The 21,614-nt window shown below is 34.2% G+C and overlaps 1 protein-coding gene across 1 annotated transcript; it reads right to left on the bottom strand.

Annotated features, from left to right (window-relative positions):
* Window positions 1-228: 228 nt before the first annotated feature.
* Window positions 229-21,348, bottom strand: LOC120179706 (histone H3.2-like). Its single transcript, XM_039185233.1, has 3 exons — window positions 21,342-21,348; window positions 21,157-21,165; window positions 229-830 (listed from the first exon to the last, which is right to left on the bottom strand). The coding sequence occupies exon 3, from the start codon at window positions 821-823 to the stop codon at window positions 416-418; it is 408 nt and encodes a 135-aa protein (XP_039041164.1). The 5' UTR covers window positions 824-830; window positions 21,157-21,165; window positions 21,342-21,348; the 3' UTR covers window positions 229-415.
* Window positions 21,349-21,614: the final 266 nt, after the last annotated feature.

Genomic DNA, 21,614 nt, shown 5'->3' with positions numbered 1-21,614 from the left:
AATAATTCAATTCCTAATAGAACATTTAATTGTTAAGAATATATTAATAAATTGAAAATTTAATAATGTTATCAAGGATTGAATCCTTTGTTATTTAAAGCGAAATTAACATCGTCTGATAATTAGAAAATTAACATTATTGCAAACAAAAATTAGATATTTTAGTTTTTCAATTGGGTGAAAAGGGTACTGCACTTTATGGTTTTAGAATCAAATATGGAGACGGTAGACAATCCAATATGAAGAAACTATTTCGGTTTAAGTAATCGAATTCCAAGGGCAAATAACGGAACCACAAATCCACTGCAATTCTACCGATTTATATTGAAAAATTGCAGAGAAAGCAAACACAGTAAGGTGAACAAAAGCATAGATCCCCAATTCTAGACATTAAAAAACTGAGAAACAAACAAATCTAAGCCCTCTCGCCTCTAATCCTCCTAGCAAGCTGGATCCTTAGGCATATCGTCACCCTCTTCGCATGAATGGCACACAGATTAGTATCTTCGAAAAGTCCGACGAGATAAGCCTCGGCAGCTTCTTGAAGAGCAGCGACGGCGCTGCTTTGGAACCTCAAATCGGTTTTGAAATCTTGAGCGATTTCCCTCACAAGCCTCTGGAACGGAAGCTTTCGGATCAGGAGCTCGGTGCTCTTTTGGTATTTCCTGATTTCCCTCAGAGCCACAGTTCCTGGTCTGAAACGGTGCGGCTTCTTCACTCCTCCGGTCGCCGGAGCCGACTTCCTAGCGGCCTTCGTGGCTAGCTGCTTTCGTGGAGCTTTGCCGCCGGTTGACTTCCTAGCTGTTTGCTTGGTACGAGCCATTTGTGAAGAGGTTGAGGAAGAAAATAGATGTGTTTGGATTATGCGGAAGTTGTTGTAATTTAAAGGAAACTGATGTTCGCTTTGTGATTGGAGGGGCATATATTTCAAGGAGGATTTGGGAGAAGCGGGAAAAAGCAATTAAAAGGACTATTTTAAATTGTCCCAACATGAACGTAGATTGGAGAGACTATCGACGGTTGATAAGCTGTTGACGTACTGATCCTGTGTAATTGAAGTTAACCAATAGAATTCGTTCTTTTAAGCGGCATTGTTTTGAAGTTTGGCGATTTTAACATTTTTTTCTTTGGGATTATGAGAGTGAATCTAAACCGTACGTTGATTAAATACCTTTTTTCCTATTTTTTCGTTTAACCACCCATATTAATTTATTCATCCATTAATTTAAATCACATTTTATTATAGGGACGATACTCCCAACCCAATATACTATATTCATAAACGTTAGAATTTAAACCCTTAACTAGAGGTGATTAACGGATCACTCGGATCGAATCTAGATTATATTTGATTTAATTTTTTGGGTTGAATCGGATCTAATTCGGATGTAGTTCGTTGTATGTTAATCAAGTTATGTCAATTTTTAGGTGGGTCAACTTTCGGGTCGGGATTATCGAATATCAAATTAATATCAGATCGGTTGACTTTAGGTCGAGTTGATATCAAATCAATTAGATTTCATGTTGGGTCAATATCAGATTGGTTGATTTTCTGTTTGGTTCAACCTTTGGATCAGGTCAATTCGAGTTGAATTTGCTACAAATCAAATTAAGTATATATAAAATTATTGATATATAATTATAAAATATGTCTTATTGTTTGTTAATCTTATAATTTAGGTTTAATTCAGTTACAAGTCTAACGAAGTATATATAGATTTTTGGGTTGGATTACTTCGGATTTGGTTAAATTAGGTTCAGGTTGCTTTCGGTTTGGGTCAAATTGAATATGAGTTTCATACTAGGTCAACTAAATCTTGGATCGGGTATGGTTCGGGCTTCAAATCAAATTTGATCATCATGTTTGAGTTAATATATGGTATTGGGTCGGGTAAATAAGTTCGGGTAATCAAGTTCATGTCAAGTCTACCAGGTGTACTCTTAACCTTGCTTAAAGAACATATTCATGTTCACATGTTATTAAGCGGTGGTGATGTTGTGTTATGTGACGTTTAATAATTATAGTATGATATTAAAATAATAAATTTTTTTGGTTGTGCTCTCAGTTTTGTACTTTACCCTAATTAATTTAAATCAACTGCATCGTATGTTTGGTTTTTGTAAGTATCTCACAACGAGGATTTTCTGAATACACAATGTCTCAAACTCGATATATGCTTAAACGATATCAAACTGATTATTACTTGAACCAATCTCTTTGATAATGAAATAATAAATTTAACAATTATTTGTCAAATTCAATAATTTCAATAATTATTTTGTAATATTGTCATAATTATCTTATAATAATATGAAAATTTTAATAATTATTTTACAATTTAAAAAATTAATAACTAGAAAAATTATTTAATATCAGTTTGAATAAAATAAAATAAAAACAACTAATTAATGTTACAGATTTTTATAAATGTACATTGAAGAATAAGGTATAAAAAAATTATTTAATAATTATTAAAGAGCTTTTTCTTAAAAACGCTGAGTGTTTTTGTAATTAAGACTTTGTTTTCTATTCAAATCTTGGTTTACATTGGCAATGGTCGTACCTTTTTCCCATATGTATAGGATAAGGGGGAGGTAAGATAGTAGACTGTCCCAACACCAGGTTGAGAGCAATTTCCGTAAGAGACATCCGAAAGTATTGACAATTAACTAAATAATATAATAATAATAATAATAAAGTTACACATGACTAATTTAAAGTAGCACGAAAGTTATGTAAGGAAAAAAAAACATACAGACTTTCATTCTTCTTTTTTAAACAATATTAGATAATTTTAGCATACCCCTATCAATCCATAAAAATTTTACTTCAAGATTATCTAATATTATAAGATTATATCTCACGACGACGTGTATTAAATCTCCTCTCACGTGTTGATAACTATAATATGGATAATTTAACAATTTCAAATATTAAACCAAAAGAAACACACAGTATACTTTTGAAAATTTGAGCGCAACCTACTAAAAAATGTCTTCTCCCATTATGAGTGTCCATGTAATTATTCGATATTCATAATATATAACTTTTCTATGATAAAAAATATGCTCTTTCCTTTTTAAACTTATCTTTATTCTCTTTGAATCATCTAAAAATAATATTATGTTTAACAATCCTCCTTTATTTAAATTATAAGGTAAAGAGTGCAAATGATATTTGATTATATTTATTTTATTAAGTCAATCACTTATTAAAAGTTAAAAAATGATCATTCGATTTTGGAGTGTTGTTTTGTCGAGTCCCTCAACTATTAAAAGTTACAAAACGATCACCCGAATATTTATTATATTATAGACTAGTCCTTTTCATTAAAAAATTTGGCAGTTATTTAAGTTGAAGTTAATATGATGACTAAGATACGATAGTTGTTTGGAATTTTGATATCAATTTTATCATATTACAGTCAGAATATCATCAATTTCTTAATAGAAAACGAGTTTGGAACATAATGAATAGACGGGTGACCATTTTGTAACTTTTAATAGTTGAATGACTCAATAAAACAACACTCTATAGTCGAACGACCATTTTATAATTTTAATAGTCGACAATCTTAATAAAGTAAAATCCTATAATCTGAGGACCATTACATTCTTTACCCTAAATTATAATGGTGAGTAGTAATAAAAGAGGATTAAAAGTATCATTAAACTAAAATTAAAAGCGAAATTTGCATTGTGGGCGGCCAGGAACACACACGAGAACTGTTGAAGTCAAACTCAATTATTATAGAAAAATGTATAAACAAAGAAATGTGGCAATGCACTAACCACTAGTATATGTCGACAAACATAAGTTTGGAATTATTTGAAACGTGACAATTTTTTGTGAGCAACAAAACACTTGGAAATTGGAAGCCAATCAAAGTGTGGAAGCACAACAAGCAAATCACGCGACTAGAAGATCTTAGAAGCAAAGATATTTTGAAACACGACAATATATGAAGAAAATATGTCGTTTAAGTTTCCTATAAATATGAGGTTTTAGTTCCAAGTTAAGTATGAAATACAAGTAAGGAAAAGAGAGTATACGAGTGAAAAGAAAAATATTTGAGAGATTTGAAAAAGCTTAGAAAAGCTATTGGTAAGTTTGTAAACTAGCCGCAACCAGTATTGTAATATTGAGAGTGTCGTTGTAACATATTTTATTTTGTATCAATAAAAAGTTTGAGTGTTATAAATTACTGAGAGCCCATCTACGCTTCCAACAAGTGGCCTCAGAGCTTGGTTCGAGTTCAACGTGGTGGAGAAGATGGCCAACATGATTCAACCACAAATCTCGAGATTAACAAACACAAATTATGGTAATTGGAGCATTCAAATGAAGGCGTTATTAGGCTCCCAAGATTGTTGGGATATCATCGAGGATGGTTACACGAGCCTGAAAATACGTAGAAACAGCCTGGCCAATGAAGAAAAGAAGATATTGAAGGAATCCCGGAGAAAAGATAAAAGAGCATTGTTCTTTTTTTCAAGGAGTAGACGAATCTATCTTTGAAAAAGTTTTGATGCAAAGACCGTAAAACAAACGTGGGAGATTTTGCAAAAATCTCCACAAGGTGCCGAAAAAGCAAAAAACATGTACGCTTACAAACTCTCAGAGCTGAGTTTGAGATGTTAAAAATGAAAAATACAGAAAACATCGATGATTATATTAGCTGTGTGAAAGCGGTCGTGAATGAAATAAAAAGAAATGGTGAATCACTCAACGATGTTAGAGTGATGGAAAAAAAATTGCGGTCATTAACAAGAAAATTTGATTACGTGGTTGTGGCAATCGAAGAATCAAAAGATTTATCTCATATATCGATCGATGAGCTTGTGGGTCACTTCAAGCCCATGAGCAGAAAATGAAACAAATGAAGATTCTGAAAATCTGGAGCAAGCTCTACAAAGCAAGATGAATGTCAACGAAGGAGAAACTAGCAGCAGTTACACACGAGGTCGAGGAAATCGTGGTGGTTATCGTGGAAGATACAGAAGGATGAGGAACTCGTGGACGTGGTGGTTGATCATTTAGCACTGATAAAATGAGTGAAAACAATCCAACATCAGGCCCTGGAAGAGGATTCAGAGGCTGAGGTAGAGGTAGATATCAACAAGAAAATAAATTCCATGTACAATGTTATAATTACAATAAGTATGGTCATTATATTTATGATTGTAGATCTGCTCCTAAACAAGAAGAAAGAAATAACGTAGCAGCAGCTGAAGAAGAAAAAATTGAAAAATCTCATGTATTCCTCACTTATAAAGGAAATGAAGAATTCAAGAAAAATATTTAGTATCTTGATAATTGTGCTAGTAACCATATGTGTGGTCAAAAGGAACTATTTGTGAAATTAGATGAAACAGTCCATGGACAAGTAACGTTCGGAGATGACTCGCATGCAGAACTAAAAGGAAAAGGCAAAGTCATGATTACTCAGAGAAATGGATAAAAGAAATATATTTTAGATGTTTATTATGTACCTTCTTTGAAAAGCAATATTGTTGAAAACATTTTGATATTTCGATATAACAAAATTAAGTTAAATGAATTTTAAGATTTTCCAAATGATTTTCTAAGTATATTCGATATAATTATTCGAATATCAAAACATTACTCCAAATATTTCAAAAATCATTTTTAATCCTTACTTAAGTGTAAAATTAAGTTTTAATCTTAAAACAATTTCAAAATAATCTTTCAAAGTATTTCAAACCATTTCAAAGCCAAAAATTCCAGATTGCTCAAAGGGAACCGATTCCCCCCCCAAGGAGGTACCGATTCCCCCCTGAATGGTTTGGCTCCGAGATTTCCAGAATGCTCGGAGGGAACCGATTCCCCCATAGGGGGTACCGATTCGCCCCTATTCAACGGTCGAAATATTTGAATTTTACACTTAGGGAACCGATTCCCTATGAGAGGGTACCGATTCCCCCCACGCTCCAAGCATTTTTAATAAATTTTTCACACTTAAACGGCTATATTATCTTCATTAATCATCCCTAACGTTCAGAAGTGATTCAAGGTGTATTTAAGCAAGCTTAGAAGCCATTGATCAAAAACAAGAAACATCAAGCAACTAGAATCAAGAGAGAATCAAAGAGAAAGCATCAAACCTCAAGTTTGAGCATTTCAAGCCTATTTTCATTCAATATTCATTTTGCTTTCAAGAACACATATTGTGCTCAATTGTATTCATCTTTGAGTGTTCTTTTCTTTGTTCTAGAATTGTGCAAACAATCTACCTTGTGAGGATTTCCTTGTAAGTTTGCAAATTTGTATTGTTCTCTTTGGGAGAGAGTTTTCTCAAGAATTTGGGGTATAATTCTTGAGGGTTTGTAAGGTTACTCTTTGTCCTCAAAAGAAAGACAAATTAGTGAATTTATGGAAAATCCTTAGTGTGGATAGCTAAGGTAGTGGACGTAGACTTTGATTGAGAAAGTCGAACCACTCTAAATCGTTGTGCAAATCTTTTCAATTTTCTGCAAAAGCTTCCACCGAAATTTTAATTGCCAATTCACCCCCCTCTTGGCCGATTCCGTCGATCGATTAACTCAACAATTGGCATCATAGCCTAACTCATTTGAAGGTTTAATCGCCTCTTGAGTCGATTCGGGAAGAGTTATATCAATAATCAAAGTCATCAATGGCCTCCACTTCAAACTTCGACTCCGGTCTCGACTCGATGCCCGTCAACAAGCCTCCTTTCTTCAATGGAGCTAACTATGCCTATTGGAAGAATAGAATGATGTACTTCATTCAAGCAAGTGGCATGGAGCATGGAATGCTGTAGAAGAAGGATACATCAAACCTCTCACTCATCCAAGGTTGTGGAGTGAATGAGAGACAAGAATGTTCCAGCTCAACTCCAAAGGCATCCATATCATTTTTTGTGCTCTTGGACCAGATGAATACGGAAGAGTTTCATCGTGTACAACCACCAAAGAAATATGGGACAAACTTCAAGTCACTCATGAAGGTACCGATGAGGTAAAGAAATCTAAAATTAGTATTCTAACGCATAGCTATGAAAATTTCAGGATGAAACCAAATGAAGATATCAAAGCTATGAAGGATAGATTTTCAACGATTGTCAATGGTCTCAAATCATTTGGAGAGATCATTTCAAATGAAAAGCTTGTGAGGAAGTTAGTCTACTCCCTCCCAAAATTGTGGCAATCAAAGAAGACGTCAATCATCGAGTCTAAGAACTTAACGTCCTTAACTCTTGAAGAGCTAATTGGGTCACTCCTCACTCATGAAATGATGCTCGAAGATGAGGTGGACCTCGACAAGATTGACGAGACACCAAAGGAGAAGGAGAAGAAGAAAAACATTGGAGTTGCTCTCAAATCCAAAAAATATGAGAGTGATTCGAATAACGATGATGATGACGAGGAAATGGCATTGTTTGCCAAACGGTTTAGAAAAATGATGAGACCTTATCGAGGAAGAAAATTCAAACAAAATGAAGGCCTAAAAAATGAACCGAAAGAGAATGACCCAATCATTTGCTACGAATGCAAAAAGCCAGGGCATGTTAAATATGATTGCCCACAATTAAAGAAAAAAGGTCAATCAAAGAATAAGCACAAGGCTCATGTGGCTACATGGAGCGATGAAGAAAGTTCCGATGAAGAGGAACAAGAAGTAGCTAACTTGTGCTTGATGGCATTTGGGGAAGATTCTAAGGTAACCTCTAACTCATCCGATTTTGATGATTTATCTTATGATGAGTTATTAGAGGAATATAATGGGTTGGCTTCGGATTATGAGAAATTATTTTTAAAATATAAAAATGATGTTTCAAAATTGAAAGATGAAAACAAACTCATATCCAAAACCAACAACGATCTTGAAAGTAAAATCAAAGATTTGCAAATCAAACTAGAAGAGTTTGAAAAGAAAAATTTAGATTTGCAAAATTTACTTTCAAAGATCAATGATGATCATCAAAAGAAAATTGATGATCTTAAAACTTCTTTTGATAAAGTTGGAACAAAACATTTTGAAAAAGGTGAAAATTCAAAATCCAACTTTGTTAGAAAAAGTTTTAGAAACTACAATCATAGAGGTCCCCAAAGAACCTCTAATGAAAAATCATTAGAAGTATGTGGGTTCCTAAAGAACTCATTACTACTAAAGATAAAAATATCCTACACAAATTGATACCTAAGGGGACTAGGATTTAGGAAACTAATGAATATGGACCCAAAAGAATTTGGGTACCAAAAATAAAAAATTAATCTATGTTTGTAGGGAAAGGAGCATTGCTACAAGGCACGGGAAACAAATTCAAATTCATGGTACCTTGATAGTGGATGCTCAAGACACATGACCGGAGACAAAAGCCGGTTCATTGAGCTTAACGCCAAAAATGGAGGAGAAGTGACTTTTGGAGACAATTCAAAAGGTCACATTGAAGGTATTGGTACAATAGGTAATACCTCTTCCATACAAATTAAAAATGTTTTATATGTGAATGGATTAAAGCATAATCTATTGAGTATTAGTCAATTATGCGATAAAGGATTCAATGTCTTATTTGAAATTAATGGTTGTAAAGTCATTGACATTGCATCTAATCGGATTATGCTTGTTGGTCATAGAATAGGGAACATATACATGGTGAATTTAGATTCTTTTGATATGACTAATTTATGCCTAGTTGCTAAGGATGAACATGGTAGTTGGTTATGGCATAGGAGACTAGACATGCTAGTATGAGTATTTTGCAACGGTTAATTCAAGGAGACCTAGTAAGAGGGTTGCCTAAGCTTAAATTTGATAATGATAAAATCTGTGATGCTTGTGCTAAAGGAAAACAAAAGCGAGTTTCTTTCAAATCCATTAATGATGTATCAACTAGTAGAGTTTTACAATTGATCCATTTAGATCTTTTTGGGCCAACTAGAACTACTAGCTTGGGTGGAAAACAATATGCATTTGTCTTGGTAGATGACTATTCTAGATATACTTGGGTTCTATTTTTAAATACTAAAGATGAAGCATTAGAACAATTCATCACATTTTCAAAAGTAATTCAAAATAAAAAAGGTTACTCTATAACTAGTGTTAGGAGTGATCATGGAACTGAATTTGAAAATCTTGGATTTACTGAATTTTGTAACTTTAACGGTATTAGCCATAATTTTTCAGCACCTAGAACCCCTCAACAAAATGGAGTTGTTGAGAGGAAAAATCGAACTTTAGAAGAAATGGCTAGAACCATGCTTTGTGAAAATAATTTGCCAAAATATTTTTGGGCGGAAGCCACAAATACCGCTTGTTATGTTGTAAATCGAGTAATGATTAGGCCAATTTTAAAGAAAACTCCATATGAAATTTTCAAAAATAAAAAGCCTAACATTAGTTATTTTCATCCTTTTGGATGTAAATGTTTTGTTTTAAACAACGGTAAAGAAAACCTTGGCAAATTTGATGCTAAAAGTGATGAAGGAATTTTTCTGGGTTATTCCTTAAATTCTAAAGCCTATCGTGTATTTAATAAAAGAACTTTAGTTGTAGAAGAGTCTATACATGTTGTTTTTGATGATAATCCCCTTCTGAGGAAGGATTCTTGTGTGAATGATGATGTAGGTGTTATAAATACAAATGACGTTAGACATGAAGTTGGAGAACCATCATCAAAGGAAGAAACGAAAAATGAGGAAACTCATGATCCTCTTGAGAATCCAACCATTGAAGAAAGGGAAGCATCTTATCCAAGAGAGTACAACTATGTCAAGGATGGTGAAATTATAGGTGATCCATCAAAAGGGGTAACAACTCGATCTTCTCTTAGAAATATTTGTAATTATGTTGCATTTATCTCATGCATAGAGCCTAAGAATATTAAAGAAGCATTAAATGATGAACATTGGATTATGGCTATGCAAGAAGAGTTAAATCAATTTGAGAGAAGTAAAGTATGGACATTAGTTGAAAGGCCTAGTAATAAATCTACTGTAGGTACTAGATGGGTATTTAGGAATAAGCTTGATGAGAGTGGTAATATAGTGAGAAACAAGGCTAGACTTGTTGCTCAAGGGTATACTCAAGAAGAGGGCATAGACTATGATGAAACATACGCTCCCGTAGCTAGGATGGAAGCAATTAGAATGTTATTAGCATTTGCATGTTTCAATGAATTTAAATTATATCAAATGGATGTTAAAAGTGCATTTTTAAATGGTTTTATAAAAGAAGAAGTGTATGTGGAACAACCTCCAGGTTTTGAAGATTCAAATTTTCCGGATCATGTTTTAAAATTGACAAAAGCACTTTATGGTTTAAAGCAAGCTCCTAGAGCTTGGTATGAAAGATTGTCAAATTTTTTAATTGAAAAAGAATTTTCAAAAGGGAAGGTTGACACTACATTGTTTTTGAAGCATAAAGGTAAAGATTTATTAGTAGTTCAAATTTATGTTGATGATATAATATTTGGTTCTACTAATGATGTTCTTTGCCAAGAATTTTCTAAGCTAATGCAAAGTGAGTTTGAGATGAGCATGATGGGGAAGCTCTCATTTTTCTTGGGACTCCAAATCAAGCAAAGAAAAGATGGCATCTTCATCAATCAAGCTAAGTACGTCAAAGATATGCTCAAGAAGTTTGGACTGGAAAATGGGAAACCTCATGACACTCCAATGAGCTCTTCAACAAAGCTTGACTTAGATGAAGGAGGTAAATGTGTAGATGTTAAATTATATAGGTCAATGATTGGATCTCTACTTTATCTAACTGCAAGTAGACTGGAAATTATGTTTAGTGTTTGCTTATGTGCTAGATTTCAATCATGCCCTAAGGAATCACATTTACTAGCTGTTAAGAGAATCTTTAGATACCTTAAGGACACTCATAATTTAGGACTTTGGTATCCTAGAGACTCTAGCTTTAGCTTGCATGCTTTTTATGATGCGAATTATGGATGATGCAAATTAGATAGGAAAAGCACCTCCGGTACTTGCCAATTCCTTGGAAATATGCTAATTTCTTGGTTTTCAAAGAAACAAAATTGTGTTGCATTATCTACCACTGAAGCCGAATACATTTCAGCTGGTAGTTGCTGTGCACAAGTTTTATGGATGAAACAATAACTTTTTGATTATGGAATTGAAGTAGGTACCATTCCTATCAAGTGTGACAATGTCTCACTAAAAATCCCATCCAACACTCTAGAACTAAGCACATTGAAATAAGACATCACTTCATTAGAGACCATGTCACTAAGGAAGATGTAGTTGTAGAATTTGTTGATACTTTGCACCAATTAGCGGATATCTTTACAAAACTTTTAGACAAGGAACGATTTTGGACACTTAGGAGAGAATTAGGTTTGACCAATCTATCTTCACTGAGTGTTTAAAATAATTTTAGCACTTTTAATAATAAATGAAAAATGCTTATAATAGTAAATTTTGATTGCATTCATTGCTATTAGTTAGGGGGAGTTTATGATTCTTGATAAAAAATTAATTTTATGTTCAAATATCGTTTAAAGATTAATTGAATTGTTTGAACATGATTAATTTTCAATATATGAGTTGCCAATACCACTAGAGGAAATTAATTTAGCATTTTGGGTGTTTAAAATCGGATTTTAGCATTTGCTGCAGAGGGAATCGATCCCCCTTGAGGGAACCGATTCCCCCTTTGAAGGGGAACCGATTCCCCCCACAAGGGAATCGATACCCCCCTGGGGTTTTGTTAAATCGGGCAGAACACCCAAAACCCTAAAATACTCAAACCCTCTTCTTTTCCGCCGTTCTCTCTCAACTTTTCTCAAATCTCCATTTTTGCCTCAAATCAACGATATTAATCGGAATTCGATTCAAATATCATCTTCTAAACCTGTTGGAATCATTAAAATCGTGCAAACAACATCAAAATCCCCTCAATTTTTATCTTTCAAGGTAAATTTTTCTAAACTCTTTATTTCATTGATTTTGAACATAGGATTAGTTTTAATTAGTTATAGGTTGAAATAGTGATCGGGCATTGATTGTTTAATGATTAGAAACTAGATGTTACAACTAATTTCATCAAAAACACAAGAATTTTACAAAATTTTAAAATTTTCGAAATAAAAAAAAATTGATTCTCAAAGTTAATGTGTTTTGATAAAATTATGTTTTTATGAAAACTATATATATATATATATATATTGTTTCTCAAAACCATATTTGTCAAAAGTTTTTCAAAACTTTGCCCAATAGATTGATTTAGCGAACCTTGAAATATTGAGGACTCAATTGAGTTTTAGGATTAATTGAATTGCATATATTTGTTTTTAAAATTGCAGGTTATCCAATCTATTCCGATTTCCTTTACCATGTCCAATCCTAAACGTGCTAGGTCTTCATCTAGTCGTTCTAGTCGTCAACCAAATTCACCTCCAAATCCTCCTCCTATTCCTCAAAATCCTATTCCAAATCTTGATCCTAACTTGACTATCCAAAATTCTTGTTTCAATCAACCGAGTCCTAAAGATTATCGTTTTTGGTTTTACCAATATTTTGACTCGTATAAGATTAGGGAAGAACGTATCCCATCTCTTCAAGCTATGTTGCTATTAACTTTAAATATCTCCCTATCTTGCACGAATGGAAATTTGATAAACTTTTCGAACTTGAACCCGTTGTCTATCATCAACTTGTTCGTATCTTCTATTGTAATGCCGTTTGTATCAAAAATCGTGACAAAACCAAAACCATAGGAGTACGTTTCTACCTCCTAGGTCAATATTTTCATCTTGATCCGGCTTACATAGCCAATGCCTTAGGCTTGGATAATGAAGGTTTATCAAATGAAAAACAAGTTTTAGGCTCTCGATATAAACGAAATGATAGTGCAAGTGTTCTAGATCTTCATGAGCATTTTCTTCATCTCATGATCACTTGGTGGTTTCGACCATCCGGGGGTCGTTATTCTACTCTCAGAGCTTTAGATCTTTGGTGGTTGCATTGTTTTGAACACAATATAAAAATAAACCTTTCCGAGATTATCTTTGCTGAGATTGTTGAAACCATTAATCTAGTGCCAAATAAGAAACTATGTTCTTCACTAGTTTACGGTTGTATCCTTAGTAATCTCTTTTCTAAAGCCGAGCTTCGAGTTGGTCTAGATGCCTCCTTTCCTCTTAAGAAACAAATCAATCTTCTTTCTTTAACAAGAGCGGGATGGGTCAAAGATAAAGAAACCGATGAATGGGTTCGATCTTCTGCAACTACTCCGGGAGCTAGTTCTTCACAAGCTCCACTCGAAGCTGACGAAGATCCAGAGTTTGAACAATTAATGAGGGATATCGATGAAGTCGAAGATGAGCCTGAGCAACCCGAGGAGCACGCACAACAATCGACTCAAATGCCTCCATATTTTCAATCCTTTATGGAGTCATTTAATTTCGATATGAGACCATGGATTCGCGCTTTACTTCTATAGAGTCCCATTTATCCACAATGGGAGCTCAACAATTAGAGATTCTCTGAGAGATGCGCACAAACAACGCTTCGATGAATAAACGTATTAATGACCTCACTAACGAAATGGCCGCTATGCGAGCTCGTTTTCCTCCTCCTGATCCGAATATGTGATTAAATGTTTTACTTTGAACTCCAAACTTATTGTTTTAACATTTTGAATATTTTGGAATGTTTGAATTTGTTAATTGATTGACTGTGAATTTGTTTGGATTTATGGATGGTATGAACTTATATGTTTTGTGTGATTTATTCGTTATTGCATCATTTACTTCATGTTAGATATATGACAAATTTTGCCATATCACATTAAATATGAATATTGATTATGAAGCTAATGGCTAACGTTTCTCTTGATTGTGATCTTAGCAGCTTATGCATACATACCTAATCAATTGGCTAAATGTTTTTCACATTTCTTTGAATCTTTTTGATTTAACAAAAAGGGGGGAGAAGTGTGTGTTTTAAGTGTGTTTTAAAATAAGTGTGTTTTAAAATGATAAATGGGAGAAGTGTTAAAGTAAGGGGGAGTAATTTCAAAACTTGATTTCAAAATCTTAAAATTACTAAAATGTTTTGTTATATCAAAAAGGGGGAAATTGTTGAAAACATTTTGATATTTCGATATAACAAATTAAGTTAAATGAATTTTAAGATTTTCCAAATAATTTTCTAAGTATATTCAATATAATTATTCGAATATCAAAACATTACTCCAAATATTTCAAAAATCATTTTTAATCCTTACTTAAGTGTAAAATTAAGTTTTAATCTTAAAACAATTTCAAAATAATCTTTCAAAGTATTTCGAACCATTTCAAAGCCAAAAATTCCAGATTGCTCAGAGGGAACCGATTCCCCCCCAATGGGGTACCGATTCCCCCCTGAATGGTTTGGCTCCGAGATTTCCAGAATGCTCGGAGGGAACCGATTCCCCCATAGGGGGTACCGATTCCCCCCTATTCAACGGTCGAAATATTTGAATTTTACACTTAGGGAACCGATTCCCTATGAGAGGGTACCGATTCCCCCCACGCTCCAAGCATTTTTAATAAATGTTTTCACACTTAAACCGGCTATATTATCTTCATTAATCATCCCTAATGTTCAAAAGTGATTCAAGATGTATTTAAGCAAACTTAAAATCCATTGATCAAAAACAAGAAACATCAAACAACTAGAATCAAGAGAGAATCAAAGAGAAAGCATCAAACCTCAAGTTTGAGCATTTCAAGCCTATTTTCATTCAATATTCATTTTGCTTTCAAGAACACATATTGTGCTCAATTGTATTCATCTTTGAGTGTTCTTTTCTTTGTTCTAGAATTGTGCAAACAATCTACCTTGTGAGGATTTCCTTGTAAGTTTGCAAATTTGTATTGTTCTCTTTGGGAGAGAGTTTTCTCAAGAATTTGGGGTATAATTCTTGAGGGTTTGTAAGGTTACTCTTTGTCCTCAAAAGAAAGAAATATTAGTGAATTTGTGGAAAATCCTTAGTGTGGATAGCTAAGGTAGTGGATGTAGACTTTGATTGAGAAAGTCGAACCACTCTAAATCGCTGTGCAAATCTTTTCAATTTTCTGCAAAAGCTTCCACCGAAATTTTAATTGCCAATTCACCCCCTCTTGGCCGATTCCGTCGATCGATTAACTCAACAAATATCATCAGTCTTGGTCAACTCCTAGAAAAAAGATATGAAGTGCAGATGAAGAATCGCTCGCTTGCCATCAAAAATAAAGAAGGAGAATTTATAGCCCAAGTTGATATAACTCGAAATCGTCTCTTTACAATTGATATCGAGTCGGGAGAAGTCAAGTGCATGAAGACCGGGATCAAAGATGATTCATGGATATGACATCTAAGATATGGACATCTTGGATTTTCTGATTTGAAGCTGTTATAAAAAACAAACATGGTGAAAAGACTACTAGAGATCAACCCTCCAAATCAATTATGTGAGGCTTGCATCAAAGGAAAACAACATAGACAAAAGCTTTGACGTTGGTAGATCCTGGCATGCCCGAAGACCGCGGGAGATAATACACATAGATATAGCCAGTCCTTTTGACATACCATCGCTTGGCGGTAACAGGTACTACCTAACTTTTATTGATGATTTTAGTAGAAAATGTTAGATTTATATATTGAAAGAAAAGTCAGAAGTACTGGAAAAATTGAAAGAATTTAAAGCAATGGCGGAAAAACAAAGCGGTCAATATTTGAAGATACTCAGATCAGATAGAGGAGGTGAATATATATCAAAGTTATTTGAAGAATTCTGCAAAGAGCATGGCATCATCTATCAGCTGACAGCCATATACACACCACAACAAAATGAAGTTGCAGAAAGAAAGAACCGCACAATCTTGGACATGGCAAGAAACATGCAAGCAACTACCGAGAAATTTCTGGGCTGAAGCAGTTCGATGTGCAGTTTATGTAACATCATCAATACCGGGTTAGTGACTAAATTGTAAAGTCTTATAATTTGGTGATTAAAATAGAATGATTGAATAATATAAAGATTTATTTATAAATTATTGTATAGAATTGAATTGAAAGGAATAATGAATGAAAGGGAAAAGAGTCATTTACAAGGAAATAAGAAATGAAGGGTTATATATTAATCCACGTGGGTTGAAGAGGGGAGAACACAAAGGCTTCCAGAGTTTTTTTTCTTCTTCTTTATTCCTTGTACGAGTAAAGTAAAATAAAGGTGAGTTTTCTGATTATTGAGTTTCTTGTTAAATTTAAAATTGGGTTTTGATTATTAGATGATAATTAAGCTTAAGGAAAGCTTAAGTTATCATAAAATTAAAGGATGATAAAGTTAGAAGAGATTAAAGATTAGAAGTTCTTGAATGAAATCTTGGAATATAGTTCATATCTAGAATTGGAAGTTAAATTTGACTTTCATCAATCTAGTTAAGACATATTAAGTGTTAGAAGTGGAATTAAATCATGTTGCAAAGTTGGTATAATTCTTGAATTTCATGAGGAAGATAGGATTTTGAAGTTTAAGATGAAATAAGTGAGTATAGATTAGTTTAAGTATGTGTACTGGAGTTAAGAATAAAAAGGGAATGAAAGATGAAGGAATTAAGCTAAAATGGATAAGTTTTCGGGTTCAAGAAGTGAATTCTGGGTAGAGTGCATCGGTACACATCCATTGTGTACCGATGCATCAAGGATAAAATTCCAGAAATTGTTGAAGGCATCGATGCACATGAAGTGTATCGATGCACTCCTTTAAAATAAAAACATCAAATGACATCAGTGTATCGATGCACCCCTTAATATTCAAACATCGAATGAGATTTGTGTACCAATGCACAGGTAGTGCATCGATGTACCCATTAAGGGATGCATCGATACACTGTAGAGTGCATCGATGCATACCTTCATTAAAAGATGAAAATAACTTCCTTTTTAGCCTAAGGAGTAATAGTTTAGAATATATCAATTAGTATTCTGATATGTATCAATGTATTACTATGTAGATATAAAACATAATCTTGTTCTAGAATAATCAAAGGACTAGAATCGAATCAAAACAAGGCTAAGGTGAGTGTATTTTATAGTTAAAGTGTATAGAGACAAGACTTGTGATAAGTCTATCTCTGATAGTTGAATTCATGATTTTATACTCATGTACATGCATACATATATTATTGTTATAGTGATATCATGCATAATTTATTATGCTTTAATATGATATTATATGAACGAATGCCATTACAAGAGAAACAATCCAGGTATGTGGAATAATGGAAATAATTATATGTGTTTATATGAAAAGTGATGAAGGAGATATGAAATGAGAAATTTATTCATGTTTAAGCCCATGTTATATGATATGAGAGTTATAGGTATAGTTGGCATGCCAAGAGTCGAGGGTTTATAGTGGCCCTTCGGGACATATCTAGTGGTCTTTCGGGACATATCCAGTGGTCATTCGGGACGTATCCAGTGGTCCTCGTGACATATCCAGTGGTCCTTAGGGACGTAATGGTCCTTCGAGATAAATATTCACTGCCCCTAGTGGGAATTTATCGAGTTGTGGTGACAGCGTTAGTGCACAACCTCAATGTACTCACGTACCTTTGTTCTCAATAATGTACATGGGCAATTGAAAGATAAATTAAAGTGAAAGTGATACAAGAGGTAAGTTTCATATGTGCATAACATGATTGTATATGTTATAGTGAAATAATACATGCATATTGAAATGTCATGATCAAATGGTAAGAATACATATTCACGAATATATTGTTACATGTTCATTTATTGCCTCTCTAAGTCTATAACTTAATGTGTAAGTGATTTACACGTAGGTACCAAGAAACAAGAAGAACAGTACTAGAAGTGACAAGAACATCATCACTATTAAAAGATCAGATCAGAAGTAATTGACAAAGTAGGTATTTTGGGTTATGCCTAGAGTGTTGGCATAATAAGTTGTTAATTATGAATGTTTTGATCGATTTTGTATTTCATGGTCTCTCTTATGTAAATTAACATATTTGTTTTAATGAAAGTTTAAAATTTCCCTGTTTTTCTTTAAGTGTCAAAGTTTGAAAAGTCAATGTGACACCTCGAACTCATATTCGGGTCGGATACGGGTTAGGGGTGTTACATTTAATGGTATCAGAGCTACGGTTTAATCGATTCTCGGCATAAACTGAAGTCTAGAGTGTCTTATAATGTATACATACCAACAAAATAGTGAAAACTTCTGATATGATAGAATAGTAAGTATGATGTTCTGATAATATAATGATATTATTGTGTCTTAATAGATGTCAAGACATGGTAGTTCTAAAAATGAAGCGGGAGATGATAGACCTATTGAAAGTAGCAATTCACCTGCACTGGCCAGGCAGAGTGAAGAACAGATACCCTCTAGAGTGCCTATAAATGATCAAGATGTATTCTTTAGAACGTCAGACGCGGTATTGACGCGTTTCAAACCTCTACTACTTCAACTCCAAAAATGAATGTTGCGAAAGAGTTGAAGGGTTTAGGATCTCCCGAGTTTAAAGGGGAAGCTGAGGAATGTCCTATTACTGTGGACTTTTGGCTTAATGACGTGAAAGTCATGCTTGAGAGACCTCATTGTTCCGATGCTGAGAAGCTAGATGGAGTAATTTCCTTGTTAAGAGGGCAAACAAGAATTTGTTGGATCAATGTTACATTGAGGATGTCTAGTAATCAAGTAACTTGGTCATTGTTTTTAGAATAATTTAAGCATAAGTATATCGGAGATCAATTTGTTCGATAGATGAAACAAGAGTTCATGAGTTTGAAGTAATAGAATCACACTGTATATGAGTACGAGTGTGAATTCAATAAGTTGAGCCGCTTTGCTGCCGAGCTTGTTCATACAGAGAAAGATGCTTGTGAGTGGTTCGTACAAGGATTACATCCTCGGTTGAAGGAAATGTTGATTGTATTGAATCTATCCTCGTTTCAAGAGGTAGTCAATCGTGCTAAAGCTTTGGAAAGAGCTTAGAATGAGAGATTTGAAAATTCAAGAGCTCAGACAATCAAAAGAACGGGTGCTTCTTCGAGTTCTACACCATCAAAAAGGAGTAAAGATGCTGGTTCTCGACCTCAAGCTAGATCAGAGTCAGTGGCATCCTCCGCAAGAGGATCAAATCCGATGAGATGTAGACAAACTCAGTCAGTGGGATCTAGAGCTATAGGATATGGAGTTGGGAGATCTAACCAGAGTCAAGTCAGACAATGCCCACGTTGTGGAAAGAATCATTCAGGGATATGTAGGATGATTTCTGGAGCTTGCTTTAGATATGGGGAGACCGAATATTTTGTTCGGATTGTCCCAGGGGAGCCGGTGAATCTGCACTGCCGAGAGGTCTTTTTCTGCAGGGCAAAGGGTAGAGGTAGAGGAAGAAAACAGTCAGAGTCCTCTGCTCAACAAGAGATACATTCCACTACTCGAGTGTACAATATCAAGACCAATGATGATCGGGATGATCCGAGATTATAACAGTACCTTTCTGTTGTTTGATAAACATGTTATGGTATTGATTGATACGGGGTCTACATATTCATACATTACTAGTAAGTTAATGAGAGAATTGAATATTCAGTTAGAAACTACTAGCAATGAGGTGATAGTGATGAATCCGTTAGTGCACAGTGCTCGGGTAAATATGGTGAGTCGAGGGTATCCCATACGAATCAAGGGAATTGAATTTCCTGATAACCTGATGGAATTACCCTTCAACGAATTTGAAGTGATACTGGGAATGGATTGGTTATATCATTATTATGCTAATGTCGATTATAGACTGAAAAGAGTAACATTAAGAAGTTCAGAAGGAGTAGAAGTCGTTGTATTTAGTGAAAGATGGAATCTGTTGGCGAATGTGATATCAGTAATGACTGCAAAGAAGTTACTGCTACAAGGATGTCAAGGATTCATTGCTAATGTGCTAGATGTAAGAGCCAAAGACAAAGAGATTGAAGAAATTCCTATAGTGAGAGAGTTATTCGATGTTTTTCCTGCAGAGTTTACAGGTTTACCTCAGGACAGAAAGGTAGAAATCCATATTGAGATAATACCGGGAATAGCACCCATTGCAATGACACCATACAGAATGGCTCCAAAAGAGTTGCAAGAATTAAAGATTCAATTATGAGAGCTACTGGAAAAAGGGTTTATTAGACCAAGTGTATCACCTTGGAGAGCTCCAATTCTATTTGTTAAGAAGAAAGATGGTTCAATGCGTCTCTGCATCGACTACATACAACTCAATAAAGTGATCATCAAGAACAAGTATCATCTCCCCCGAATTGACGATTTATTTGATCAATTAAAGGGAGCTTCAGTTTTCTTAAAGATTGATTTGCGTTCGGGTTACCATCAATTGAAGATTCAAGAGAAAGGCATTCCAAAGATGGCGTTTAGAATGAGGTATGGTCACTATGAATTTATCGTGATGCCATTTGGAGTTACGAATGCACCAGCTGCTTTCATGGATTTAATGAACAGAATATTCCAATCATATTTGGATCAGTTCGTGGTGGTGTTCATTGATGATATTTTAGTGCATTCAAAGTCAGAAGAAGAGCATAGTTCACACTTAAAGATCGTTTTTCAAATTTTATGAGACAAAAGTCTTTATGCTAAATTCTCGAAATGTGAATTTTGGTTGAATGAAGTGGCATTCCTTGGACATATAATTTTTGCAGAAGGAGTTCGAGTGGATCCTCAAAAGATTAAAGCTATTTTGGAGTAGGAAGTTCAAAGAATGTGTCAGAAGTTTGAAGTTTTTTGGGGTTAGCTGGTTATTATCGAAGGTTTGTTAAAAACATTTCGATAATAACTTTACCTCTAACTAAGTTATTGAGAAAAGAAGTAAAATTTGCTTGGACTCAGGAATGCCAAAAGAGTTTAGAAAAATTAAAGAAGATTTTGACAGAAGCTCCAGTGTTAGTCCAACCTGAGTCTGGCAAGAACTTTGTAGTGTACAGTGATGCGTCTCATAGCGGTTTAGGATGCTTGTTAATGCAAGAGGGAAAAGTAGTGGCCTATGCTTCGAGGCAACTAAAACCACACGAAAAGAATTATCCTACATACGATCTGGAGATGGCGGCCGTAGTGTTTGCTCTTAAGATTTGGCGTCACTATTTGTATGGTGAAAAGTGCTACTTGTATACAGATCATAAGAGTTTAAAGTACTTGATGACTCAGAAAGAGTTGAATTTAAGACAGAGAAGATGGGTGGAATTTCTCAAGGATTATGATGTTGTGATTGATTTCCATCCCGGAAAAGCAAATGTGGTAGCGGATGCCTTAATTAGAAAGTCATTTGCAGCCTTACGAGCTTTGGATGCCAAAATATCATTTGACGAAGACGGTGCAATTTGTGCGGAATTGACTTTCAAGCCATCATGGCTGGATCGAATTAAGAAATTGCAAAGAAAAGATGAAATGTGTTTGAATAAATTGCAACAATTTAAGAATGAAGAGCTAAATAATTATGAATCAAGTTGGATGGGAACTTGTATTATCAAGGGAGATTGGTGATTCCAAATGATGATGAATTAAAGAATGATTTATTAACGGAAGCTCATTGTAGTCCATTAATGATGCA

This window comes from Hibiscus syriacus, unplaced genomic scaffold (genome assembly GCF_006381635.1).
Source record: "Hibiscus syriacus cultivar Baekdansim isolate YM2019G1 unplaced genomic scaffold, ASM638163v2 tig00112443_pilon, whole genome shotgun sequence".
NCBI lineage: Eukaryota > Viridiplantae > Streptophyta > Magnoliopsida > Malvales > Malvaceae > Hibiscus > Hibiscus syriacus.
The sequence above is the reverse complement of the archived record's forward strand: the minus strand, read 5'-3'. Positions and strand labels throughout refer to the sequence as shown.